We start from the raw sequence: 26,292 nt of genomic DNA on the forward strand, positions 1-26,292 counted from the left end.
CCTCCGGCAACACACACACACACAGAAGAAGAACACGACAATCTCAACTGCAAGTCATTTCAGGGCTACCTGCACGTTGTGCCTCTCTGCCTTTACCATGTAGACTCACCGCCCCCGCATTAAACGACTACAGCCATCCACGAGGTCAACTCGGTCTTCGACGAGTATACGCTGTGTTGATTGTGGTGCTTGTCCTCCCCCCCATCCTTTACACGAGGATTTGCAGGGCTGCACTGTTACCGTTACCTCCGCGTTGATTATTCTCAGTGGGGCTATGATTTCGGCGAGGGTTGAAGTTGATGCTGCTGCTATGCACGTGCGTGCGAGCGCACGGCGAGGAGGCGTGGCGCAGCGGTTAGCGCACCGCGCTTTGAACCCAGCTAGCCGAGTTCGATTCCCTGCTCACAGGCAACATCGGTGGCGGGTATCTGAACCGGTGCTGGGACTCCTCCCCTAGGTCGACTCAACCTTAAATAAGTACCTGGTGTGGTGTGTAAGCATTGCCACCGGGGCCACAAGAGGCGGCCGGGAGTGGTGCTGGCCAACCACCCCCTCGTGTGCGACAGTGCTGGCCTTCATAGGTAGTGCTGCCCGCTAACGGCACTTGCCCCAACAGTCTGTTCGAGGCTACGTGGATGGGGAGATCTTTGTCTTTGTGCGCGTTATGCTTCGGCTGTGTCTGCTTGGCCGCTCACTTGTGCACCTCGCCCAGGTTCAGTCCCTACGAGTGGTACAACCCCCACCCGTGCAACCCGGACTCGGACGTGGTGGAGAATAACTTCACGATGCTCAACAGCTTCTGGTTCGGAGTGGGAGCCCTCATGCAGCAAGGTACGGATGAAGGGACGAGCGAGCGAGCGAGTGAGCAGCGGGCAAGGCCGTCAACGGTGGCCGTGTCACCTTCGTGTGGACGCTGTCTTGTTCTTTTAACGTGATGGCTGACGTCGACGGAAAGCAACGAATACAATTTCACATTCAGGTGGTGTTCACGTTGATCAATCACATTGGTCAATCGATGTGAACACCACCTGGATGTGATCAATGTTAACACATTGATCAACCGGTGCGACGTTTTATGCCTCTCTCCATTGGTGACAGGTTCCTGAGCCATTTGTCTCTGAGAAAATGACCCGAAATGTGTCCAAGAGTGATATTTCCTATCCTTGAACTTCTGTGCATCATTCTTAATGTCCTTGTGGTCTGGTCATCTATGTACCTAAATGTCTATATATGTACACCTCTGTTATCTACCTGTCCACTGTCTTTCCACAAGTAGAGTTTTATTTTAATGTTTAGCTACATATCTGAACTGCATTATTATCTTCCTGCCTGCGATAACATCACTTCGAATGTACCGAGATGTCGTCAGATCGCGAAAACTAAGCAATGTTGAGCCTGGATAGTTTCTTGCATTGGGTGACCACCGTGCATAACAGGTGCTGTAGGCAGCCGTGATTCTACTCGGTGGGCAGCAGAGGGCAACTGCGGTAACCACGCTTCGCAGCGAGTAAAGTCCGAACACTTTGTTATTGCTCCCTCTTTGAGTCTGGTCCATCGCGAATGCGCGCCGATAACACACGGCAAGCTCTTTGGGAAGGACGGCATTGTAAGTCCGTTGCAAAAGTGGCTCAGAGACTCGAGGATGTGGATCTCGAATATCTTCCGCCGTCGACTGGCTCCTTGACACTGCACTGCCGCTGGACGTATCGAGCCGCACAACAACACAACGGATATTCCCTGGCAGCGCCCTCACATTCATCCCCCTGCTTTGCTTGCAAGATCTCATGAGATGGGGCACATTCAGGGCGAGAGATGGTCGCACGGCAAAATTAATCTTGTCGTCGTCCCATTAGGAACCGTGGGCCCGCGCCCATTGACACCTGCACCGCATCGCGCGGCACTTTCAGATGCGCTTCTGCGGCCGTCTGGAACGCTCTTCCTTACGATATTAGGAAGCCACTGGGCGCTGTGCACTTTTAAATCATCGATATTGCTTTTTGCGTTTAGATTGTTGTCCTTGCCCCGCACCTCCAATTGGCACGGTTGGCAACGTATGGTGTGAAAGAAGTTCAACGTGCTTACGCACGTACATGCACACAGTGAATCCCTTTAAGTCTTCTGAAGCTACCCCATACCCAGTGCACGCAGGAGCACCACTTAGACACATTCACCCTTTAGGCTGCAGGAAATGAGTGCATCGGCGCTGGTAGAAAGCCTCGCTCCAGAATGGCTCGACAATTCAAACACAAGGTGCAAGTCATTTAAAGCACAAGTATTAGTCTTTGGACAGAAATCGAACGAGTAAACAATGTTGGCTGTAATTGCCCTCGCGCACCGTTTCACGAGTCGGACCGGGAGGCCCACTCGATGTTTGCTCGGGTTTTTTTTTTTAACAAACAGTTCCCGGCACTTCTTGTGAACGCGCGGCAAGGGGGGTGGGGGGGTGAAGGGACAATTGTGTAGAGTGGTGGCAGGGGGGGGGGTTGGTATACCCCCCCCGGGCTAAATATCAGGTGATTGTACAATTTTGAGACATTTTGTGTCGAGCTGGACTTCTGCTATGCTGACTCCAAGTGGCATATTATAAGATCATGCTTAAAAATAAAACCGCGCCATTGTCAAGGTGGCAGGGAATGACAGGTCTGAAAGTGGCAATTTGGACTCGGGGAAGGGGGGAAATTACGTGCAAGTGAGTATGGGGCGTGTGCGGTATGTGGCTGCAGTGCGGAGCGGTGGCGCAGCGGTTAGCGCACTGCGCTACGGATCCCGAGTTCCAGTCCCGCTCACGGCCAACTATTAATAGCTGCGAATGTTTGAACCGATCTGGGGCCCTCCCCCAGGTCGACTGAGCCATAAATGAGTACCTGGTGTAGTGCGTAAGCATCAGCACTTGGGGAGACAAAGGCAGCCAGCAATAGAGTTGTCCACACCACTGTCTAATGTGTTGTGTCCGCTTCAATCGGTGCTCGCTAACAATGCTTGCTTCATCATGTTCATGAAGGAGTGGCGAGGTGTGGTAGCGTCATGCCTCATTTCACCACAATGTGAACCCAACTGTCGATTCCTGGCCACGCACATCATTGTCAAGTGTTGCCAACAGATGTCGTGTACTTCTCCGATGTTCGCTCGGCCATAATTGAGTACCGGTGTGATGCGAGCACCACCGCTGGCGATACTTGTGTTTGATTTGTACGTGGAAGACTGTTGCCGGAGTCTGTGCGTGTGTAGTGCTATATTCCCAGTAACCAAGGTTCGATACCTGGGCATGATGCACAGCCATCGCTCGTGTCGACTGATGAAGAAATCTCACCCAAGGGTCCCTCCGGTCAACTCACGATGACTTCGATATCCGTATCAGAGAGAGAGAGAGAGATCAAAGGCTGCCGGGAGCCTGCGATGCTCACAATATTACGGTCTGCCATGCAAGTGTCAGCATTGTGGACCTTCACAGGTTTTCGATAGGCACGGTTTGCTCCGACCCGTCTAATCGATATCATCCAGAGCTGTCGCAATCGATTGCTCGTTCGAAGGTTCTCTTTAAAAAAAAAATGTTGACGTCGGCCGGCAACACCGCGTGGCATCGTCCGGTTGCACCGGTGTTGGGAAACGGAGGCCCCACGCTGCGTCCGCTGGCTCATGGCACGCGGTGGTGGTTTGCATGGCTCGCCCATCGTGCCCGCACACTCGTGGCAACACAACGTATGCACGTACGTACGCGTGTTGAACTTCTTTCGCACCGTACGTAGCCAACCTGTGCTAATCGGAGGTGCGGTGCAGGGTGGTGCGGGAAGGACAAATTGAACACAAAAAGCAGTTCTGAAGAAATGGGTTTTCAATCGAGGTTTAGATGAGGACCTCCTTATTTAGTGCAGGTCACGGGGGTTATTTAAGCTTACATCATCATGCTACAAATCCGGTGATCCTAGTTCAATTCCCCAGCCATAGCTAACATGAGTGGCGAATATCTGTACGAGTCTTGAGCCTCCCCAAGGTCGACTCAGTCTTGAATAAGTAGCCGCTGTGCTTGTGTAAAGTTCAGCAAAGTTCACTGACCCCGGAACGACTCGCCCATCGCGCTCGCACACTCGTGGCGAAACAACGTATGCACGCACGTACAGTATATACATACGCGTGTTGAACTTCTTTCGCACCGTACGTAGCCAACCTGCGCCAATCGGAGGTTTGCGGGAATAAACAACAACACAACAAGCAGTCGCTGAAGAAATTAGTTTTCAATCTATTGGATAAAAACACGCGGGTTCGAGTTGCCGTCTGGGTCCCGTGCCTCCGATTATCACGGTTGGCTATGTCGGGTGCGAACGAAGCTCCGCACACACGTGTACACAGGCGCTCTTGAAGATGTGCGTCGTTTGCCAAAAGTGTCACGCCTGCAGGTGCATTCGCGGACGTATTTAGCGAGCGGCTTGCCCCGGGTTTCCTTCCGTAACGACTCGTGGTATAAACCCATTCGTCGAACGTGGCTTTGGGGGCACCCCTCGAAGGTGTTGGGCTAATGATTTGTACTGAGTCAGCAGCCCTGAGATTGTTGCTCTCAAGCCAGAGGGAGAGAGACCCCCGCCGCCAACCTTTGAGGCTCGCGTTGTAAACCGTAAATAATCACCACTGGGTGCGCAATTAATGTAACAACAACAACGACAACAGAAATAAATAAACGCACTCATAATTTGCATTTAAAGTTTGATCGATCTCTGCTCGGTGTGGCGCGGTGACGCGTCCGCAGCATGCTGCAGAGGTTCGCGGTTCGAGTCAAGCAGCCGCCCTGATTAATGCTGGCCGACAGTGCGCGTGATTCACACTGGATGTTAACGATCGCGCGATGTCGTTCCAAAATAGGCCACGTGTGTGCCAGTTGCCACGGGCCGAATTTTTTTTGCTCGTTTGCATTTTTTCGTTACTTGCTTATTACTTATTTCGGTAAAACCACATAGGTACCTCACTCTTTGTTGTAGCCTTTTCTCCCACCCTCCCCTCCCTTTCTCCCACATTTTTGGGTGCGTTTTTGCTGCTGTTGGTTTAAAATCTCGATCTTAATTGCACATGGACCATGACGTTTTTCATATAATTAATTTCCACTGGTCTTTTTTTCGTAATAGTTTGCGTGTGTCTCATGTACGCCCGTTAAACACCTCGTTCGTTAGTTGTGCAATACTCCTCAAGGGCTCCGTTACTTGTTCTCCGCATCATTGAAGTTTTTTTTTAAATCTTTGTTTCGTTGTTCCCGCCGCTGTGCGAACGCACCACGGATCTCTCCCGTGTAATATAGCCGGGCAAATTGCCGAAGAAAAGCATCCCGCGTTAACAATTCACCTTCAGCATAGCAACATTGTTTCCCCCACTAGGCAGACCTACATAGCCTTCTGTGGTAAAAGCTCCCTCTACAATTGCCTCGCGCTAAATAATCCACGCAAACAACGGAATGTGCGCGGCACCGTTTTATTACACTGTGTAACAACAAAATATTTTTTTTGTTCCTGGATAGTAAGTGTTATTTTCAAATTGCTTATGCCTCAAAAGTGCAGAAAATGTCTATTATTTCCCACAAACTTTGTTCTTGTGACCAAGACACAAACGCAAAGTTAATAATCCACTCCATTAATAACACTGTGTAACAAATTTATTTATTATTTGTTCCTGGATAGTAAGTGTTATTTTCAAATTGCTTATGCCTCAAAAGTGCAGAAAATATCTATTATTCCCCACAAACTTTGCTTTTGTGACCAGGACACAAACGCAAAGTTAATAATCCACTCGAATAATAACACCGTGTAACAAATTTGTTTATTATTTGTTTCTGGGTAGTAAGTGTTATTTCCTAATTGCCTATACCTCAAAAGTGCAGAAAATGGCTATTATTCTCCACAAACTTTGGTTTTGTGACCAGAACATTGATATTTTTAAATGTACCTATTTTCAATGAGAAAACATGTGCATTTGTGTCGTTCCTTCACATGAAGTCCTGGTCACAAAAGCAAAGTTTGTGGGGAATAATAGCCATTTTCTATACTTTTTAAGCATAAGCAATTACGAAATAACACTTCTTACCCAGGAACAAAAATCGTGTTACATAGCGATGTATCACGACTCAGGGAGAACGCAGCGCGGGGTCAGATCAGTGGAAATTTCCCCGCCCGAACGTCTGAAGAAAGGATGATGCTGTAACAGAGGTAAAGTGAGACCCCACATTTTGGGCGACATTCAGCTCCGGCTTTCCAAGTCCCTGCGCATTACTGCGGAGGCAGACGTGAGGTACAAACGATCGCAAGTGGCGTCCTCGATCATCGAATTCACTGTGCGCGCAAAGCGGGTGCCGCGGTGGCGAGATGTTAACTACCTCGCCTGGTATGCAGGAGGTCGTAGGTTTCATCCCGACCCTGACGATGTCTGTATATTTGGAGTTTGCGTGTTCTCCCCGTGGCTGCGTGGATTTTTCTCCGATTCCTCCAGTATTTTTCCCACCAAATTTTAGACACACCCTTTATACTATTTGGCTGCTATCAATTTTGCACATTGATAAGCTACGTCGTTGAGCTGTCATTTGTGGCCAAGTCGCTTCTGAAAAAGCGCTATATAAGCTTAGTGAGCCAACCAGTATATATACAAGGACTGTTTTCTTGGAATTTCTCTTACTTGAAACAGCAATCGCGCTGCGACTGTTCCACCTGAAGACGGAAGCTTGTGTTTTCTCCGAAACGTCGTGATTTTTATTTTATTTTTATTTTACTTTTATTAATTTTAATTTTTTTTACCTACGTGACTTTACCGAAAAAAACCTAAGAATATGAATCCTTGCAGTCACGAAAATTTCAAATCTAGAAAAAAATACATTAGTTCGTTTACCACCATGCATGCCAAATTATGGGTAACAACACTATTCTCACCCACGAAGTTCCACCTCTCCCTTTCCTGCCTCGCAACATTCCCCGCGCACTCAACTAGACGCGCGAGGTTTTTTTCCCATCGCAACCCGCCGGCGGAAATCGCGAGCGATTCGATCGCTGCAGCTCAGGCTGATAATCTATCGGCTGCCAGGTTAACCCTTTCGCGACCCCGACCCTAGCCCCTCGTCATCTCCGACCTAGCCTTGTTATTCTATTTTCGTTACTCGTGCCGGGCTTGAACCTGGGTCAGTGTGTGGGGGGGGGATCAGCAGTTCGCTTCATCTCAGCGCCAGTGCCTCGAGTGGCACCCCCCGCCCCATCCCCTCCACCAGCCCGAGCTCTGCCGCAAGTCCCCTGTGGCCAGCGTAACTGGTAATCACAATTCTGCATGTGCCTCCAGGCAGTGAAACCAGGTTTTATTACGATGATGATGATGGATTATGATGAATTGCCTCGCAACCGCTGGGAAGGTAGTGTGAGTTGCTGTTGGTGAATTATTGCACGTGTAAGGCATTTTGCCTAATTGAGTGGTATGGACGCCTTTGCAGGATCATGTATGTTTGTTTAAGAGCGGAAGGCTACGGTAATATTTTTGTTCCATTCCGTAATTACATTTTTAAATTACGGTACCATATTTACAAAAAAAACCGTAAGTTCCTTAATGCCAATAATCCCCGGAATGCTTTAGGCAAAAGCAAAATTAATAAATATGATGATAATTAACTCGTGTTTATTTTTACTTTGGTTATGTAATTAATTGTACAAGACATTTTTCTATTGCGCAGTTCAAAGCACATGTTATACTAAAATAATGTTTCATGCATTACATAAATTGATGCTTGACAAAGGTTTGCAATAATTGAAAATTCATTATAAAGCAACCCTGTTATGGCATGATATTTGTAATTTGTTCGATTTTTTTAATATTAAAAGTTCGTTAATCTTCTTAATCAACGTACATTTTTAATTCTTGAAAGTTATTTGTTTACGTGACAAACCTCACTCATTGGCTGTGTCGGGTGGCAGCGGGTTTCACGACACATTTATATTCACGCCCTCGAACCCAAAAAACCTCGCGTGGATTTTTTTTTATTGTGTACAATTGTTTACAACAGCCATATCAGACATTTGTACATCAAAACGGTATTAGCCATGAGTTGACTGCAGCTCAAAGACTCTGTCCCTCAAGGCGTGTGGTGACGTTAGGAGATGTCCACGAGTGTGCGCGGCATTTGGAGGCCTGGAGACCAGAATCGGTGATTTCGCTGTCGTTGTGTTCAGGGAGGCAGCCCCCATATCCGGACAGCAGAGTGAAGGTCCATGGAGTATGTTCTGGCAACTGTGGAGAGCAAGGGCGCAATTTGATGATAACTTCATTTGTGATATATTTTAGATGTTTTGTTGCGTGTATAAAAATACAAACATTGCAACAAATATAATACCCTGTTAATTTAACGAGAGTTATTTATTATTATTTAAGCTCTCTCTCTCCCATGGTTTTACACTTATATGTAATCATCAGTGAGGTGAATCATGATGATGATGATGACGCAAATGATATTCGTTATTTTCTAGGTGGATTTTTAAAGATGAGCAACATTTATATTTATGATAAAACATATGATAATTCAAATATGTATATTTGCTGATTATGATTAGTTTGACTTATTTACGTGTATTTATTGATGATGAAGACTGTGATGATTGTCGTTTGGGTGTTGACGATAACGATATTTGGTGTTTATGATGATTGAGTTTAGTCATTTGTGATATTTATATATATTTTTTGCGATTTAAATGACGATAACAAATGATGGTGGTGATGACTTTATATTGATGATGATAACCATCCACACTCTAAGCTCATCCCCACAAAATCTCCAATGCCAACATCGTCCAGAATTCACTGAAAACGTGTTTGATGATGCACGTATGTTGAACTTCTTTCGCACCGTACGTCACAAACCATGCTAATCGGAGGTGCGGGGGAATGATGATGATGAGGATTTTTTCCAGATTTATTTGCACAAGTTTGTCAACTTTCGATTTAAAGCTTTCGTGACTGCAGGGATTCATCTTCTTGGTTCTTTCGGTAAAGTCACGTAGAAGGGAAGTAATAAAATAATAAAAATAAAACACAATAAAATAACAAATTTTTATGTTTTATTTTTAAAATAATAAAAATAAAACATAATAAAATACAATTTTATTATGTTTTATTTTTATTATTTATTACTTCCCTTCTACGTGACTTTACCGAAAGAACCAAGAAGAAGTTTGTCAACCTTCTTGACTGACGATGCTCATACTGACTAAGACGATCCACACCCCAGGTTCGGAGTTGATGCCCAAGGCCCTGTCGACGCGCATCGTGGGCGGCATCTGGTGGTTCTTCACCCTCATCATCATCTCGTCCTACACGGCCAACCTGGCCGCCTTCCTCACCGTCGAGCGCATGGAGTCGCCCATCAGCTCCGCCGACGACCTCGCCAAGCAGACGCGCATCGAGTACGGGGCCGTGCGTGACGGATCCACCATGACCTTCTTCAAGGTGCGCGCGTGCGTTGTGCGGCATTGTGCGTGCGTTGTGCGTGCATTGTGCGTGCATTGTGCGTGTGTTGTGCGTGCATTGTGCGTGCATTGTGCGTGCGTTGTGCGTGCATTGTGCGTGCATTGTGCATGTGTTGTGCGTGCATTGTGCGTGTATTGTGCGTGCGTTGTGTGGCATTGTGCGTGCATTGTGCGTCATTGTGCAGCATTGTGCGTACATTGTGCGTGCGTTGTGCGTGCGTTGTGCGTGCATTGTGCGGCATTGTGCGTGCGTTGTGCGTGCATTGTGCGGCAATGTGCAGCATTGTGCGTGCATTGTGCGTGCGTTGTGCGTGCGTTGTGCGTGCATTGTGCGGCATTGTGCGTGCGTTGTGCGTGCATTGTGCGGCATTGTGCAGCATTGTGCGTGCATTGTGCGTGCATTGTGCGTGCATTGTGTGGCATTGTGCGTGCATTGTGCGTGCGTTGTGCAGCATTGTGCGTGCGTTGTGCGTGCATTGTGCGTGCGTTGTGCGTGCATTGTGCGTGCGTTGTGCGTGCGTTGTGTGGCATTGTGCGTGCATTGTGCAGCATTGTGCAGCATTGTGCGTGCGTTGTGCGGCATTGTGCGTGCATTGTGCAGCATTGTGCAGCATTGTGCGTGCATTGTGTGGCATTGTGTGGCATTGTGCGTGCATTGTGCAGCATTGTGCGTGCATTGTGCGGCATTGTGCGTGCATTGTGCGTGCATTGTGCAGCATTGTGCAGCATTGTGCGTGCGTTGTGCGGCATTGTGCGGCATTGTGCGTGCATTGTGCGTGCATTGTGCGGCATTGTGCGGCATTGTGCAGCATTGTGCAGCAATGTGCAGCATTGTGTGTGCGTTGTGCGGCATTGTGCGTGCATTGTGCGTGCATTGTGCAGCATTGTGCAGCATTGTGCGTGCGTTGTGCGTGCGTTGTGCGTGCATTGTGCGGCATTGTGCGTGCGTTGTGCGTGCATTGTGCGTGCGTTGTGCAGCATTGTGCGTGTATTGTGCGTGCGTTGTGCAGCATTGTGCGTGCATTGTGCGTGCATTGTGCGTGCATTGTGCGTGCATTGTGCGGCATTGTGCGTGCATTGTGCATACGTATTTTGAAATTCTTTCGCACCGCACGTAGCCAACCGTGCTAATCAGAGGTGCGGGGGAAGGACAACAAACTAAACGCAAAAAGCAGTTTTAAAGAAATCAGTTTTCAATCCAGATTTAAAAGTGCGTAGCTCTCAGTAACTTCCTAATATCGGAAGGAGGAGCGTTCCAGACGTCCGCAGAAGCGCATCTGAAGGTGCAGCGCGATGCAGCGACCGTCTTTGTTCGATGGCTATTCTAAAAGCTGCTGCGAGGATGACCGGAGTTTCACGTGATCATTTATGCTGTTTGACGAACGTTGTGCGTGCTTAGCGACCTTCTTGAAAGTGTGTGACCAGAGCTTTTCTCTTGTGGCACAGGTGAAGTTGATGGTCACGACAATGAGCAGAGCATCGGGTGAACAATAGACAGAAGGGGGGGGGGGGGGGGTAAAGCGGTGCACCGACCAGCCACTCTGGCGTGGCCTGCTCCATTGGGTGGAGAAGTAACAACCCCTTAACCCCGCCGTGAGATAATTGTATTTGAGCCCACAGCAATTTAGCCAAGATGTTAGCTTCCTCGCCTGGTATACAGGAGGTTGTGGGTTCGATTCCAACCCTGACGCCTGCTGTATGTTTGGAGTTTGCATGTTCTCCCAGTGGTTGCGTGGATTTCCATCCCATTCCTCTGATTTTCCCCTCTGCATTTAGAAACATTTGTTTCGATTATTTTGGTGATATAAATGTCCACATGATAAGCCACTTCGTTGAGCCATCATTTGTGGTAGACAGGTCACTCCTCAAAAAGAGCCATATAGTTCAGTGAGCTTTACCTGATAAAATGAAAAGAAAAATCAGCTTCGTTAAAGTATTTTATGTCCAGCAATACCTCGGTTTACGTCGGGGATGCGTGCCTGAAAGGTGCGACAACGAACATCGAAACGACGTAAATTAAAGAGACTTACAGGGTTCGGTGGATGCGACGGATACTAGAAAGGACGGACGATGCCATCAGCGATGCAAGTGTGGGTCGACGCAGCACAAGTCAGGTCGCCGTGTTAATAATAAAGTGACGACGTATTTGCGAAACGATTTTAACGGGGGAGACGTAAATCGGGGTATTGCTGTACTACGAGTGAAGCTGTGAACAAAATGATTCTACCTACCAGCTCGAACCTAGTTTCCCACATGCTGGCCTGCGCAGAGCACTGACTGGCTCTTATTTAACATGGTTTGACGTGGAATGCACGAATGGTTGGAACGGTTTCATCGAGGTCCACAGTCGGCCATCCCTGATCGCATGGGAGCATATCGACCATGGTCACAAGTAGTACTAATTGCATATCTGCATTTCCCATAAATATGCTAAATTCCTCTTGATATGCAAATTATTTTGTCAAGGCGCCCTTCCCCCTCCATCCCAGCTTAAATAGACGCTCCAAGCCTGGGGTTTGTCATTCAGACGCTGTCTTCTCGACAGACCTAATCTTCACCTGAGGACGGCTGCTTGCGTTGTGGCCGAAACGTCGTGAGAATTATTTTATGATGTTTTCTTTTTATTATTTTATTTTTTCCCTTCTACGTGACTTTACCGAAAGAACCAAGAACACGTGTCAGAGCTGTCCCCGTGTAGATTGTTACGAGCCTAACAATATTTCCAAAACGCCGAAACCCATCTGGGGCCTTTTCAAAAGCGTCCGAATAAACCACAGCCGATAGATTAACGTGCCGCATCCTTCACCCGACGCTGAAAGGGCGCGCGGCGAGAAGGACTGGGATGTGTACGGGGGGCAGGGGGGGGTGGCGCAGGCACTCGCCAAAATCGCCGAGCCTAAATCGTAAGCCGGGCGAGCGTTGTTATTGGGTGCAATTTTACCCTCGCCGATGTCCCGTCCGTTTCTGTTGAGCCAATTTTTATGATTTTGTTGTTGTTGTTGTTGTTGAAACAAGGCAAGAGAGCTTTGGCAATGTCCCTTTTAAAATGAGCCCTGGGGCTAAAGAGGTAGCCCTCTGCTAATATTTCTGTCAATAAAAGGCGAGCGCATTGTTTTGACCCACGACGGTTGTCCTGTGTTCGTACGGAGCGACAGCGTACTGACGACGCAGTCCGTTCTATCCCCCGCCACAACAGAGGCACCCCCCCCCCTCCCCACCCCCACGACTTCAACAGCGACACTTGACGCTCTCAAGTGGCAGCAAGACAAGTTCGAAGATGATAGACAAAGAGGATGTGGGAGAACGGGACGGGGAAGGGGCGTTGTGTCTGTCAGAGATTTCGCATGACAGAAGAAGGGTCTGGCCAAGAGCGAATCGACAAATGGTGGAGCGAGTTTCAAGCATGCGCCGCCAGTAACCCCGCAATTAACCCTTGGCCTAGGCTTTCACTCACCGATGTCAAGTACATCTGGTGATTGTGTTTCGCAAGCAATAATAATTGTAACGGTAAAAATGCGATGATGCGCGGGCCCGAATCTAGATGCAGGCCAACTCTCGATGCACTATTGAATAGCTGCGTAGTTCAGGGATCCTTCCCGCAGTTGTCGAAATATTAGTATTCGTAATTCTGTTTCTACTACTATTTGTACTTGGCCCAGGTAAGGCCCCCTGAGCTATATAGCTCTTTTTCAGAAGCGACCTGGCCACAAGTGTCATTTTCGCGAAGTGACTTATCACGTAGACACTTATAGCAGCCAAATACTCTAAACGCTTGTTCCTAAATGGGGAGGGAAAAACTGGAGGACCCGGAGAAAAATCCACGCGACCACAGGGAGAACGTGCAAACTCCAAATATACAGCAGGCGTCAGGGTCGGGATTGAACCCACGACGTCCTGTATACCAGGCGAGGTAGTTAACATCTCACCACCGTGGCGCCCAACAATCCCAGCATGAGTACTGAGGTTATATGTGTCGCCACCCATTTTGATATCTACTCGAGAGTACAAGCCTTGAGGACTTCATCGCCCACCGGCCTAGTGAGCAAGGCTTTGCGTGCCGTCATTAACCCGTACCCTGGCCCAATGCTCACCGATGAAACAATTACACCCGTCGTAGTGCAGCCTTCAATTATGAGCTGAACAATATGTCCAATAATCACGTTTCCTGTATCCAATCCTTCTAGCCCGCCCCTTTCCCCGTGTGGGGCACCACTGTTAGAAATGTTATCTCCCTTGCCTGGATTGCAGGTGGTCGTGGGTTCCATCCCGACTCTGACGCCTGGACAATTGAAGTGTGCGTGTTCTCCCCGTGGTGGCCGTGTGGAATTTTCTCCGAGTCCCTCCGGTGTTGCCCCTCCCACTCTCCACATTTAGAATCAACAACGTGCATGTCGATGATTTGGCTGCTGCTATGAACTCCCACGTGTGACGACGATATCAGCCACTTCTGTGAGCTATCACACGTGGCCAGGTCACCTCTGAAAAAAGAGCTCAGAGCTCAGTGGGCTTTATCTGATTAAAAAAAAAATATATAGTTTTACTTTTAGTTTTATTCACACGCACACATTTGGAACGGTTCCTGCGATGCTGCAATAATCGTAATAATATAAAATATTTACAACCCTTTGTTGGGGTGGAGCGGAGGCGCGGTGGTTAGAGCAATTGCACCCATGAATCTGGCGAGTTTGGTTTCCAACTGCGGCTAATATTGGTGACGAAAAATATCTGAACGGGTTCTGGCACGCCCCCTTCACCAAGCCGTGCTGACGATGACGTGTGGTTCGATGATCCCCGTGACTGATATGTCATGGGAGGCCGTCATCCAGCAGTGGATTGACAAAGCGGCTGGTATAAAATTATTTTTTTGGGTTGGACAACCAGCGTGCGGAAACACATCTTGTAGGCTGCTCTAAGGCTGTGTCGTTGTACTGTACTTTCATCCATTATCTATGCTTCCCACCTTGACCAAAACCCACATTGGCCAGCATGGTGAAATGTCTTCAATTACCTCCTTGATCCACACAGCCTTGGATTGACAAAGGGCTGTCAATTAAATAATCAGTCACATGACTTTCTTAGCACACTGCTATATGAAGGCCTCCAGGTCAGTCACAGGGGGTGTTGACTGACCCTACTTCCCCCACCCCGATCGGTGCCGGTTGATGAAGTGAAGCCCTCACTCACGGTTGGATGTCCTCACTCACGGTTGATGCGAGCTACGGCTGGGAATTGAACCGACGTGGCCAGGTTCATAGTGCAGTGCTCCATGGCCGTGGGGCTGTTGTTACATCTGCGCGTTTTTTTTTTAGTGCACGGGGAAGTCATCGAGAAGCGAGGGGTGGGGGGTGTCGTCTCTGGCGAGAGGCGGCGCACGAGTAAAAATAAAAACTCCACGCAATGGAACGCGTCCGCGAGACTAAACGACGCTCGATTCCGAACACCTCTCGCGGGGGCGATGCTCGGGCGACAGTCGCGTTGGTAAATCTAAACGAGCGTTTACCTCTTCGGAGCAATATCTGCGTCGACGTTATCCTCGTCCGACCGACCTAAAAAAATGGAACAAAAAGCCTGTAATTTGGAAGGAGAGAGAGAAGAAACCAATAATACGTTTGAAACAAAGACAACAGTTTCGATGGAACTTTAAAAGCGAACTCCCGCCTCCTCACCGCAGGTGCACCGACGAAGATGCTGGGTGTGGGGAATCTGTCGACAGTCGAAACACACACACTTGGAAGTGTGGCGTTGGTTGTCTCTGCTGACATTGATGAATGCTTATAAAGCACGTTTTAGACTCAGCGGGGAATAACAACATTTTTGTGGCCTTGACAAGGGCATAAGAATCCTCTCTCTGTCTTTGTTAAACAAAACAATAAACCCTGTCCAAAAATAAGTTACTCTTGATATTAGCTGTAAATTGTTGCACTTTTCTTTTCATATTTTGTGCTGTATCATATTGTAGTTTTAATCAGTGCTCACTATTTGATATGAGATACTGTTTAGAAAACAAGGTTTTAGATGAAACAGAATGTGCTGAACAGAAAAGTTTGTAAAAACAAAACAAGGAGATATGCACGCTTGGATTTAAAGTTACAGACAGAAAGTGGAACACGTGGATCAGAGAATTTACGCAGATTAATGCCGTCAATCCAGCAGGAGATTGCCTTTGGCATTTGGAAACACATTGCCTTTTCAATTCACTGCTGGATAAACACTGTCCCTCGCTCTGTCAATTTATTGGAGTAGCCAGGAATAAAATTCAGTTTTTCTGGGTTGATAATGCAGTGCGCTAATCACTATGTTACTGCTCCTAAGACAGGCAAATCCTCCTAATTAGTATGCAGTGCCAGTGAATGTTTTTGTGTGTCTACAAAAATACAAACATCCTCCTGTAGCCAAACAGACTGGGCAAGTGCTGTTAGCGAGCAGATATGAAAGCCGGCGAGGCACATGGGTGTGTGGTGTGGCCAGGACCAAGCTTGGCCACCTTTGCCTGAACTTTGCTGAACTTTACACAACCACAGCGGCTACTCATTCAAGACTGAGTCGACCTTGGGGAGGCTCAAGACTCGTTCAGATATTCGCCACTCATGTCAGCTATGGCTGGGGAATTGAACTAGAATCAGCAGGTTTGTAACACGATGTAAGCTTAAATAACCCCCATGACCTGCACTGCATATAAGGAGGTCCTCATCCAAATATAGATTGAAAACTAATTTCTTTAGAACTGCTTTTTGTGTTCAGTTTGATGCCCTTCTCCACACCTCCAATTAGCACGGTTGGCTACGTACGGTGCGAAAGAAGTCCAACATACATACATACATCCAGCAGTAGATTGACAATAGGCCTGTACGTGTCCGTACAAGAAGAGCCATTTGTGGCCAATTTCTGGCTTACCGGCGGCCATGCGTTTGGCTGTCAGGTTCGGTATGTAAAAGCGATATCAGCGATTAACCCTGACCTCACTTTGTGTGAGCAAGGCTTTTGCGTGGATTGATGAGAGTGGATGGCAGTGTCCTTCCAAAGACGGATGCGTGTGTGTGGGGATGGACAGGTGTTGTACGGTTCATTGCAATGGAGGGTTTCCACCCCACCCTCCCTCAGTCAAATGAAGTCCCTGGGAGCTGCTGCCGTTGTGGAAGTGGTCAGCGCACCGGTTCGAATCCCATTTTTCCAGCGCAGCATGTTGAAACAACGGACACGTTTCCACCCGGCAACACGTGACCTTTGATAGGAAGGTCACGTGCGGTCGTAGGATAAAGTGTGGGTGCTCTCACCTCTTGTGAGACATCTGGCGAGTGCGGCAGAGTAGACCAAACACCATCTAGAGACGCTCGCTCGAGTTCACTCTTTTGAACGCCCTTTCGCCAGTCGTGGCACGAGCATGCAAATGCAGGGAGGCGCCTTTATCTTTAAGCTAGTACCTAGTCTAGTGTAGAGACGTGTCATACTTATTCTGCAGTACATTTAAGACCTAACAGTGTACACTTTTGGGTTTTCTCTGCGTACTCCTTACTGATTTTCAGAATCTAAAACACATATTTAATACACGGGCACGTTGGCTGAGAATTAAATTCATCCACTGGAACCAATGCCAATTTCCAATTGTCTGACAATCAACGCCACTTGTTAACATCCGTTCATCACAACCGGTGCGCATGCTGGAGTGTTCGGTCAATGTGCGTTCGTCTGTACATTACCCGGGTTAACCCGAGTGTACGATTCAGCCGGAGTCATGAAAAGGGGTGTACACACCTGGCCCTAGCCATTGCTTTAAAACCTTTTAATGTCAACTCCCTTCACCGTCGCCTTGTCTTCAGACACCGGTGGCACTTAAATGTGTTTTCCGCTGCCTTGCCGCGGCTTGTATATTATTAATCTATCTGCCTTGTCTCATGCTTATCCCGTCTTGCTCACCTATTTTTGTCCCTAACGTGTTCACGTGTGTCTATTGCACTATCTTACGCGGGAACGTTGGTGACTCGCGGTAGTGGCTTATCATACTGCGCTCCAAACCCCATTTTAGCGAAGTTATATAAATGCCCTATTGTTATCCGTATTTTGATTGGCAAGATGTCCTCATTGTGATTGTTCGTAGAAACGCTTTAAAGCGCTAATTCTGTGCATGTTGAATACGGTCTCGCGATATGCGCAGCTTTGCATTTGCGCGCATTGTTATACCGCTGCAGTCTGTGTCTTACCATATTTCATACAGTACAGTACTTAATGACCACAACTACGATTAAGCGTGTTATTCTTATCGTGTTGGTCTTAATTTCATTTCACTACTTTGCAATCGGGGTGATCGTTATTCTAATTGTAATAGCCATGCTGCGTGATATCATTTCATTATGTAGACTGTTGTATAGCAATGCGCCTGCTTTCAATTATTGTAGGGTCAAGGGTTCACATAGGCAAGCCATCACTATCATTGCTAGAGTCTTAAAATAGGTACCTCTTTGTGCGAATTCGTCAATGTTTGTTAAAATTGTCCCTGCCATGGGAATGTGGAATTTCCACTGGTAGAGATGAGCGCCGCACAATGCCCGTAGGAGCACCTAGACCTTTTGTCAATCCAATGCTGGATGAGGGCCTTCCCACGCCGTGCTGATTGTGGAGGCCGTTTGACCATACTTCACCCCGGCTGGTCAGTGCGGATTGGTAAAGGCGCGCGGCATAGACGTACAGCACAACTGGATATAAACACAACATGTTCCCAAAGCCTCATGACAACTTACTTGTGCATGGTTGGGCACCCATCCAGGCACTGCCCAAGCTCAGATCTGCTTGGCTTTCGAGGTCCGACCAGATCGGGCGCATTCCATGTCCGGATGATTTGTTCATAAGCGTTGAGGGTTATACTGATGCTTTTCTTAACAATTAACATCTCGCAGTGGCGAGTAGCAGGAGAGGTCGTGGGTTCCATGCTGACCCTCACACCTGCTGTATATTTGGAGTCTGCATGTTCTCCTCGTGGTTGCGTGGATTCTTCTTAGGGACCTCCGCTTTTTCCCCTCCACATTTAGAAACACGTCCTTCGATAATTCAGCCGCTGTATATTTCCACATGATAAGCCACTTCATTGGGCTATCATTTGTGGCCAGGTCACTTCTGAAAAAGAGCTACATAGCTCAAGTGGGCCTTATCTGGTCAAATAAAATAGCAGTTAAATTGTTGCAATAGCATTCATGGTAAAAAAATAATTAAGTAAAAAAATAACTAGTTTTTCGATGCACACACTTTTGTTTGCACTCAAAAGTAGAAAATCAATTCTTTTGACACCAGAATGTATCACATTTGACGTGCTGAATGAAAGTGGGTGGCTTCCTTTCGATGTGTTTAATTTTCTTTATGCAAGCCACCCACTTTTATTAAACACAGTAAATCATCAACTCTGATTAATTCTGGGGTCAAAATAATTAATTTTCTACTTTTGAGTGAAAATAAAAGTGTGTGCTTTGCAAAACTATTTTTTTTTACCTATTTTTTTTATTTTTACGCATGGAGAAACTTTCAAATTACATTGCTGTGGTTGCACGGGTGGAGCGGTGACGCAGTGGTGAGCATTGTGGCGCCATGAACACGGCGATCTGAGTTTGATACCTGGCCATGCTCTCTGGTTCTTTCGGTAAAGTCACGTAGATAGAAAAAATAAACAATAAACACGACGTTTCGGTCACAACACAAGTGTCCGTCATCAGGTTAGAAATAATGATCTGCTGTTGTGGCTTTATATTGGCAAGTAGAGGGGGGGGGGAAGGGGGGGGTTGTAGAGTCGTGGCTGCAGGAGTTCACGGGGGGGGAGAGGGGGGGGGCATGGCCAGTAGCAGTGGTGGTTGATATCTGAACGAGTCTCGGAACCAACGAAAACTAACCATCATTTCATGGGACCTCCTTTGCCAGTACCAAAATATACTAATAGGGTTTTTACCCTTTTTTCTGGCAACAAAACTGATACCTTTTGCAAGGAATCATGCTTACATTAACCACAATACTTGCAGTCAAATGCTAAAAAAAAGTGCGCCTTTTGGCGTCATCTGGTCGAACACCATATGAGACTTGGCTCTAAAGAAAGCCGTCTCTGGTGTGGACCAATCAGTTTCAAGGACAATGCATAAATTATAAGAGTTGTTTTTTTTTGCATTTGACTGCAAGTTTTGTAGTTCATTTAAGCATGATTCCTTGCAAAAGGTGTCAGTTTTGTTGCCAGAAAAAAGTACTAACCATCATTGTGAAGTGCGGCCCAACAACTCCCAGGGCCGGCATGGCATGGAGGGAAGACCTTCATCCCACAGGCTATGAATTATTGTTTATATTATTACGATCGCACAGATGGAAATTGCTGAATTAATTAATGAGTCTTGATGAGCTCTCGCATTAGAGTTACAGTGATTGAGTAATATTTTACATCTTTTTTTATGGCTGAGTGTGGTGGTGGCGGTGGTGGTGGGGTGCAGATGTGGTGCTATGCCGGGGGCGGGGGGGGTCGTTGTTGATTTACTCAGATACGGAGCCGATGTGAGACTTCCACCTTCCGTGCGATAAGCCGGACGGACTTCTGTGAAAAGAGCTTTACATATCTCATCGGATTCCTCTAACATACATACATACATATTCTGATTCTCTTCATAGAAGGCAGTACGCCACTCACCGGCGTGGTGAAGTATGGTTAAATAACACAGTGTGGGAAGACCATCACGCAGCAGTGGATTGAGAAAAGGGACAGTGCAGCAAGCACTTCCCAGACCCATTTGTTCCTCGCCTTTTGCGATACGAGGCCTTAATATGGGCAAAGAACAAACACGTAATTTGGCCACTATTGACGCTTGTAAAGGTGCAGCCCTTCAATGGCTTTCTCGTGCCCACTGCTGTCCGAATAGCCTCTTCCACCAGAGAGCAATGTGGCCTGCTTCTCCACGCTAGCCGGACGTCTCGTTAGAGCCGGGCGGGGAGTGCCCACACTTTGCCCCACAACGCGACCGCCCGCCCGCCCGCCCGCCTCGGTGGCCCGCCAGCCCGCCGCGATCTGCTTTGCGCTTTCATTTCTCACCCTCAGAAATCCAAGATCTCGACGTACGAGAAGATGTGGGCCTTCATGAGCAGCCGCCAGACGGCGCTCATGAAGAACAACGAGGAGGGCATCCAGCGCGTGCTCACCACGGACTACGCGATGCTCATGGAGTCGACCAACATCGAGTACGTGACTCAGCGCAACTGCAACCTCACGCAGGTCGGCGGACTCATCGACAACAAGGGCTACGGCATCGGCACGCCACTGGGTGAGCTCCACTGGGGAGTTACGGTGTTTTAACTTGCTTAAATATATATGTGTCTTCTTGGTTCTTTCGGTAAAGTCACGTAGAAGGGAAATTATGAAATAATAAAAATAAAACATAATAAAATAATTCTCACGACGTTTCGGCCACAACGCAAGCAGCCGTCCTCAGGTGAAGAACAGGTCTGTCGGGGAGACCTGGTCTTCACCTGAGGACGGCTGCTTGCGTTGTGGCCGAAACGTTGTGAGAATAATTTTATTCTGTTTAATTTTAATTACTTTATTATTTCCTTTCTACGTGACTTTACCGAAAGAACCAAGAAGATGAATCCCTGCAGTCACGAAAGCTTTAAATCGAAATTTAAGCTCACGAAGTTGTTCAATAATGACCGGGGGGGCACGAGCCCATGTTGCTCGGGCGAGACACAAGTTACTCCCGGGACGCGCCGCAAATTTGTAAATGTAACGCTCCACAGCCAAGCAGCGGGCCGGTGAATCGTCCGCGCTCCCGCCGCGCGCGACTTGCGGCTCCCGGCCCCGTGTGTGTTTTGTTGCGCCGCTCGTAAGTTGTGGCCGCACCAAAAATCCAACCCTTGCCGGCGGCGGCGTTGCGCTGCGTTTGCGCCGCGCTCGGTGCAGGCTCCCCGTACCGGGACAAGATCACCATCGCCATCCTGCAGCTGCAGGAGGAGGGCAAGCTGCACATGATGAAGGAGAAGTGGTGGCGTGGCAACGGCTGCCCCGAGGAAGACAGCAATGAGGCGAGCGCTCTGGGCGTGCAGAACATCGGCGGCATCTTCATCGTGCTCGCCGCCGGTCTCGTCCTCTCCGTCTTCGTCGCCATCGGGGAGTTCATCTACAAGGCGCGGAGGAATGCCAAGATCGAGAAGGTGGGCCCAGCCAGGGTGGTGGTGCTGACAGTGGTGGCGGAGATGGTGGTGGTGGTGGGCATGATGGTTGGTGGTTATAGCGATGGTAGTGACGCTGGTGGCGGTGGCAGTGGTACTGGAAATGGTTGCAGCAGGGTCTCAATTATGGTGGTGGTGATAATGGTGATGGTGTTGGTGATGGACATGGGCGTTGTGGTTGTGTTAGCGGTGGTGGTGGATTTGGTGGTGGAGGTAGTGGTGGTGATGGTGGTGACTGTGAGCATGGTGGTGCCTAAACGGGGGATCTTTGTCTTCATCTTTGGTGGTTAAGGAGCAGTCGTGTAGCGGTTAGCACGCTGCGCTACGAACCTGGCGACCCGGGTTCAATTCGCGCTCACGGCCAACACCAGTGACGATTATCTGAACCGGTCCTGGGCCTCCCCTAGGTCGACTCAGCCTCAAATGAGTACTTGGTGCAATGTGTAACATCGTCACTGGGGAGACAAAGGCGGCCGGGCGTGGTATTGACCACCCACCCCCTTTGTGCGCCGTGCCGGCCTTCATAGGTGCTCGCTAACAGCACTTGCCCCTACAGTCTGTTAAGGCTATACGGGGGATCTTTGTCTTCATCTTTCGTGGTGCCAGTAGTGGTTAAGGTTGTTGTTGATGATTGTCCCGGTGTTGGTGGCAGTGATACCTGTCCTAGTGACTGTGGTCGTGGTGGTGTTGGTGGTGGTCGTGTGAGTGGTGATGCTGTTGGTAGTGGCAGTGGAGATCTTTCTGAGACCGAGCTGTGATCATTTGTGTGAGAGGCCCATTTCGTTGTCCTTCTCCTGCACCTCTGATTAGCGCGGTTGACTGCATAAGCTGCGAAAGAAGTTCAACTGACATATGTGGGGCCAATGAGCTGGTGGCAGCACAGCAACTAGTTTTCTGACAAGGACGCCTGTGCATTATAGTCTTGAGTGTCGCTCTTCCTACCGTGCAGGTTTATTTTTCTACCGTTTCATACCGAACAAAGAAAAATCGAAATTTCGATTTAAAGCTTTTGTCACTGCAGGGATTCATCTTCTTGGTTCTTTCGGTAAAGTCACGTAGAAGGGAAATAATCAAATAATAATAAATAATAAAAATTTTCTCACGACGTTTTGGCCACAACACAAGCAGCCGTCCTCAGGTGAAGAACAGGTCTGTCGGAAAGACAGACCTGTTCTTCACCTCTGCTTGCGTTGTGGCCGAAACGTCGTGAGAATTATTTTATAATGTTTTATTTTTATTATTTTATTATTTCCCTTCTACGTGACTTTACCGAAAGAACCAATAAAAAGAAAAATCTACTTTACCTAAAATAACCAGGCGCTGGCTACATTAGCTTGACAAATAGTAAATATATAAACCGCTGTTGCGAGGCACGGCTTGAGAGCGTATGCTGGTCGCGTTTCACGTGGAGCGACGCGCGTGCTGAAGACGAGTGAGTCGAGCACGGTGACTTCACCATTTTTGGCAATTCGTCTGATGAAGCTGGCTGTTGTAATCACCAGCGAAACGTCATTAAACTAAAAATTCTAAATGTCGTGGATTTTCTCTCCAGCACACACCGGTGTGCGGAACTAGTAACTAATTGGCACGTTTTGTTTTACGTGACAGACCTCACTAATTGGCTGTGTCGGGTGGTGTTGGTGGTGGTGGTGGCTTAACGACACATTTATATTCATGGGATGTAACCCAAAAAGAACCCCTTTATTATGAATAATATTGGTCGTGAAAGCCGGCCACGTGTTCAACTGACTTTGATGCTCTCTGCCATGTGGTGTGTTTTTTTTAACGTCTGCACCGCGATCGTCCCCGTGTCTCCGACACTCGGCTCACCCCTGCGCGAGCATTTCAATGTCTTGGTTCATCGATTCACTCTGCGTTGGTGTTTTTCTTCGTGTGGAACTCTATCTATCTTACTAGACTCGGTCTCTGCTCCTTGGGCGTGTAGCGCAATTCACTCACTCCATCCGAGGAGCCATTGAATTTCCGCTATTTTGGGTCAGTGATTCGATTCGAGAATCAATCCCTCTTTGGCTTGTCTTGTTTTGATCTGCCTCTTAGTTCTGTGTTACTCTCGAGTTAATGGGCTTAAATTCCACCAATTCTGCATCCAGCAAAGGGTCAAGGCCTCCATTTCCGCCGTGTCAGTCATGGGGGTGGATTTGACCATACTTCACCATTCTGGTCGGTGCAAGTTGGTGACGGGGGACAAGGCCAGGGATCTGGTGCTACCATCACTCGCCACCGATGCTACCCGTGGCTTTGAATTTAGAATCTTAATATTTACAGAAACTGGAGGCATCCGATGAGATTATAGAGCTCTTTTTCACAAATGTCCAGGAGAACTGAACTTGGGTCCCCTGGTTCATAGCGCAGCATACTCACCACTGTGCCACTGTTCCACCCCCTATCTGCATGTTATTATAATAAATTGTAAATTATCTATTTTCGTGTGGGTTTCTGGCGGCAGATGGCAGTGCAGCAAAATCCGTTGTTGCGCTGTACTCTGCTGCCATTTCTATGCGCCCCACATTCCCCAACCGGCAATGACGATAGTGGTGAAGTATGTGCATACAAACCCGCAAGACCTGTATGGAGGCCTTCATCCAACAGTGAATTGACATGTACATGGGTAATGTATTTATACACGGACGATTTGATGTTTGTATCGTGAGTGGTAAAAAACAATTGAATCGATTGCATTCTTACATTAACTAAAATTCGTAAATCACAGGGGCTACATTCTGTGGGTTTTTGTAAAAATAAGCCATCGGGACTATCCCTGCCACGAAGGCACAGGAAGAGACGTCTCCTACCCCTGCTGGCTAATGGCGGTGGGAGCCCCTTGCAAAAAATGGTGGGCAAATGACCTACATAGTGATAAAATAAAATACAATCTTGCAAAACCGCACCCATTAATCTCGAAGATGTGTGCCCGTTGGGAATAATGCACCTCAAAGTCTTGAATTCATTATTGGAACACATCCTTTGAGTCAACTCTCTCAGGCGTGCCATTTCTCTGTATGCGTTTTATGTGTGTACATGTGTACGTGTGTGTGTGTGTGTGTACGAGGGCTGGCCAATGGATTTGAGAATGTCACAGTTTATTAATATCGAATGGCTCAATAGCTCAAAATCCACGACGAGTCTTTCAATGTAATCGCCCCCGTGACATCGCGGCCGTCGGGTTGAATAGTGGCTATAAAAACAGGGCTTCGCAATCAACCAAAAATGCAAATGAAGTAATTGTGCCTTTTACAAATATTGCATTTCGTTTTTTACATTTGTTTTATATACCATATTAAAAGAAGCATGAAAAGTCTACCAACCTAGCCTGCTGGCGACGAGATAGCGGGTTATTGATAGTGAAGTAATTGTGCCTTTACAAACATTGTATTTCATTCAGATTTATGTTATTTACAGTCTTAAAAACAAACATGCAAAGTTCCCCAACTTAGCCTGTGAACGATTAGAGAACGAGTTATTAATAGTCTTTAATTTGAGCTGGAACAGATCAACGCTGCCCTGGGAATGATTATTATGGCAGGGCAACATCCATCTTGCCTTATTTTGTCCGAAACCTATTCATAAGATCATACCAAGATGCCATGCGATAATAAATCATTATTATCGATAGACGTACCGTGTATTCTAGTGGTAGTGCCTTATTCCCATTAATTACTCCTCCAAGCCAGCCATTATACGAACACACTCCAGTGTGGGAATCTTTATCCAACTCAACTTTTAACTAATTTTATTTTACCAGGTAAGACCGACTGAGCTTTCTAGCTCTTTTTCAGCGACCTGGCCACAAATGATAGCTCAACGAAGTGGCTTGTCACGTGTAAATGTATAGCGGCCAAAAAGTCTAGAACACACGTTGATTCTAAACGTGAAGGGAAAACCCGTAGGACCGGGAGAAAATTCCATGTGACCACTGGGAAAGAAACATGCAAACTCCAAATATACAGCAGGTGTCAGGGTCGGATTCGAATCCACACCGTCCTGCATACCAGGCGAGGTAGTTAACATCTCGCCACAGTCATTGGCAATGCAAACATTGACAGCACTACAGCCATTGCGAAGAAAAAGGCCTGCTGGTAACCCCCGTAAGATGTTTCAAACGAATCACTCCTCCTAGGTAGGAATAAACTCTCGTCACATGGAGCGAAACGTCAGACATCGTGCTGAGCAACACGTGGTACAACCCAGACAGCACATTTGAAAGAGTTGCACAGCAGCGCTACCCCGCGAACACCCACCGCAGCAGTAACCTGCACTTGTTCAAAGAACGTATACGATACTCCTTCAATCTCCACTGTGTATTGAATGCTTAGCTAGGCTGCCACACGTCTCGCAAAGAGGGGGTTCATTGTGAAGAGAGCCATAGGCGATGAGCGCTGGCACATTTACGTTCTCGCAGCACGTCGCTGTGTTTTTTCGGAAAAGTCTCCTTGCCACGAGCTGCGGTGTCGTGCCAGAGGGCGGAGATCCCACGAACCTCTCCTCGTGTGGACGCGCTGCGTGTTTGTGGTGCCAGGAGACGGGAGAGATGCGCACAGCGGTGAGCGTGGGGTCGTGCGCATCGCTCGACCCGTAACACCTGGGTCAATCCTGCGACTTCCACACCTCATATGAGTGCACC

At 47.7% G+C, this 26,292-nt stretch overlaps 1 protein-coding gene across 5 annotated transcripts in view; it reads left to right on the plus strand.

Annotated features, from left to right (window-relative positions):
• Positions 1–26,292, plus strand: part of LOC144947939 (glutamate receptor ionotropic, kainate 2-like) — a 219,916-nt gene that overhangs the window by 171,036 nt on the left and 22,588 nt on the right. For all 5 annotated transcript variants that reach the window (XM_078877355.1, XM_078877356.1, XM_078877357.1 and 2 more), the window contains 4 exons: positions 713–831; positions 9,233–9,450; positions 20,524–20,746; positions 21,382–21,632. In XM_078877355.1, coding sequence (XP_078733481.1) covers positions 713–831; positions 9,233–9,450; positions 20,524–20,746; positions 21,382–21,632 — 811 coding nt within the window. The remainder of the gene's footprint in view (positions 1–712; positions 832–9,232; positions 9,451–20,523; positions 20,747–21,381; positions 21,633–26,292) is intronic.

Source organism: Lampetra fluviatilis, chromosome 47, assembly GCF_964198595.1.
Source record: "Lampetra fluviatilis chromosome 47, kcLamFluv1.1, whole genome shotgun sequence".
Taxonomy (NCBI): domain Eukaryota; kingdom Metazoa; phylum Chordata; class Hyperoartia; order Petromyzontiformes; family Petromyzontidae; genus Lampetra; species Lampetra fluviatilis.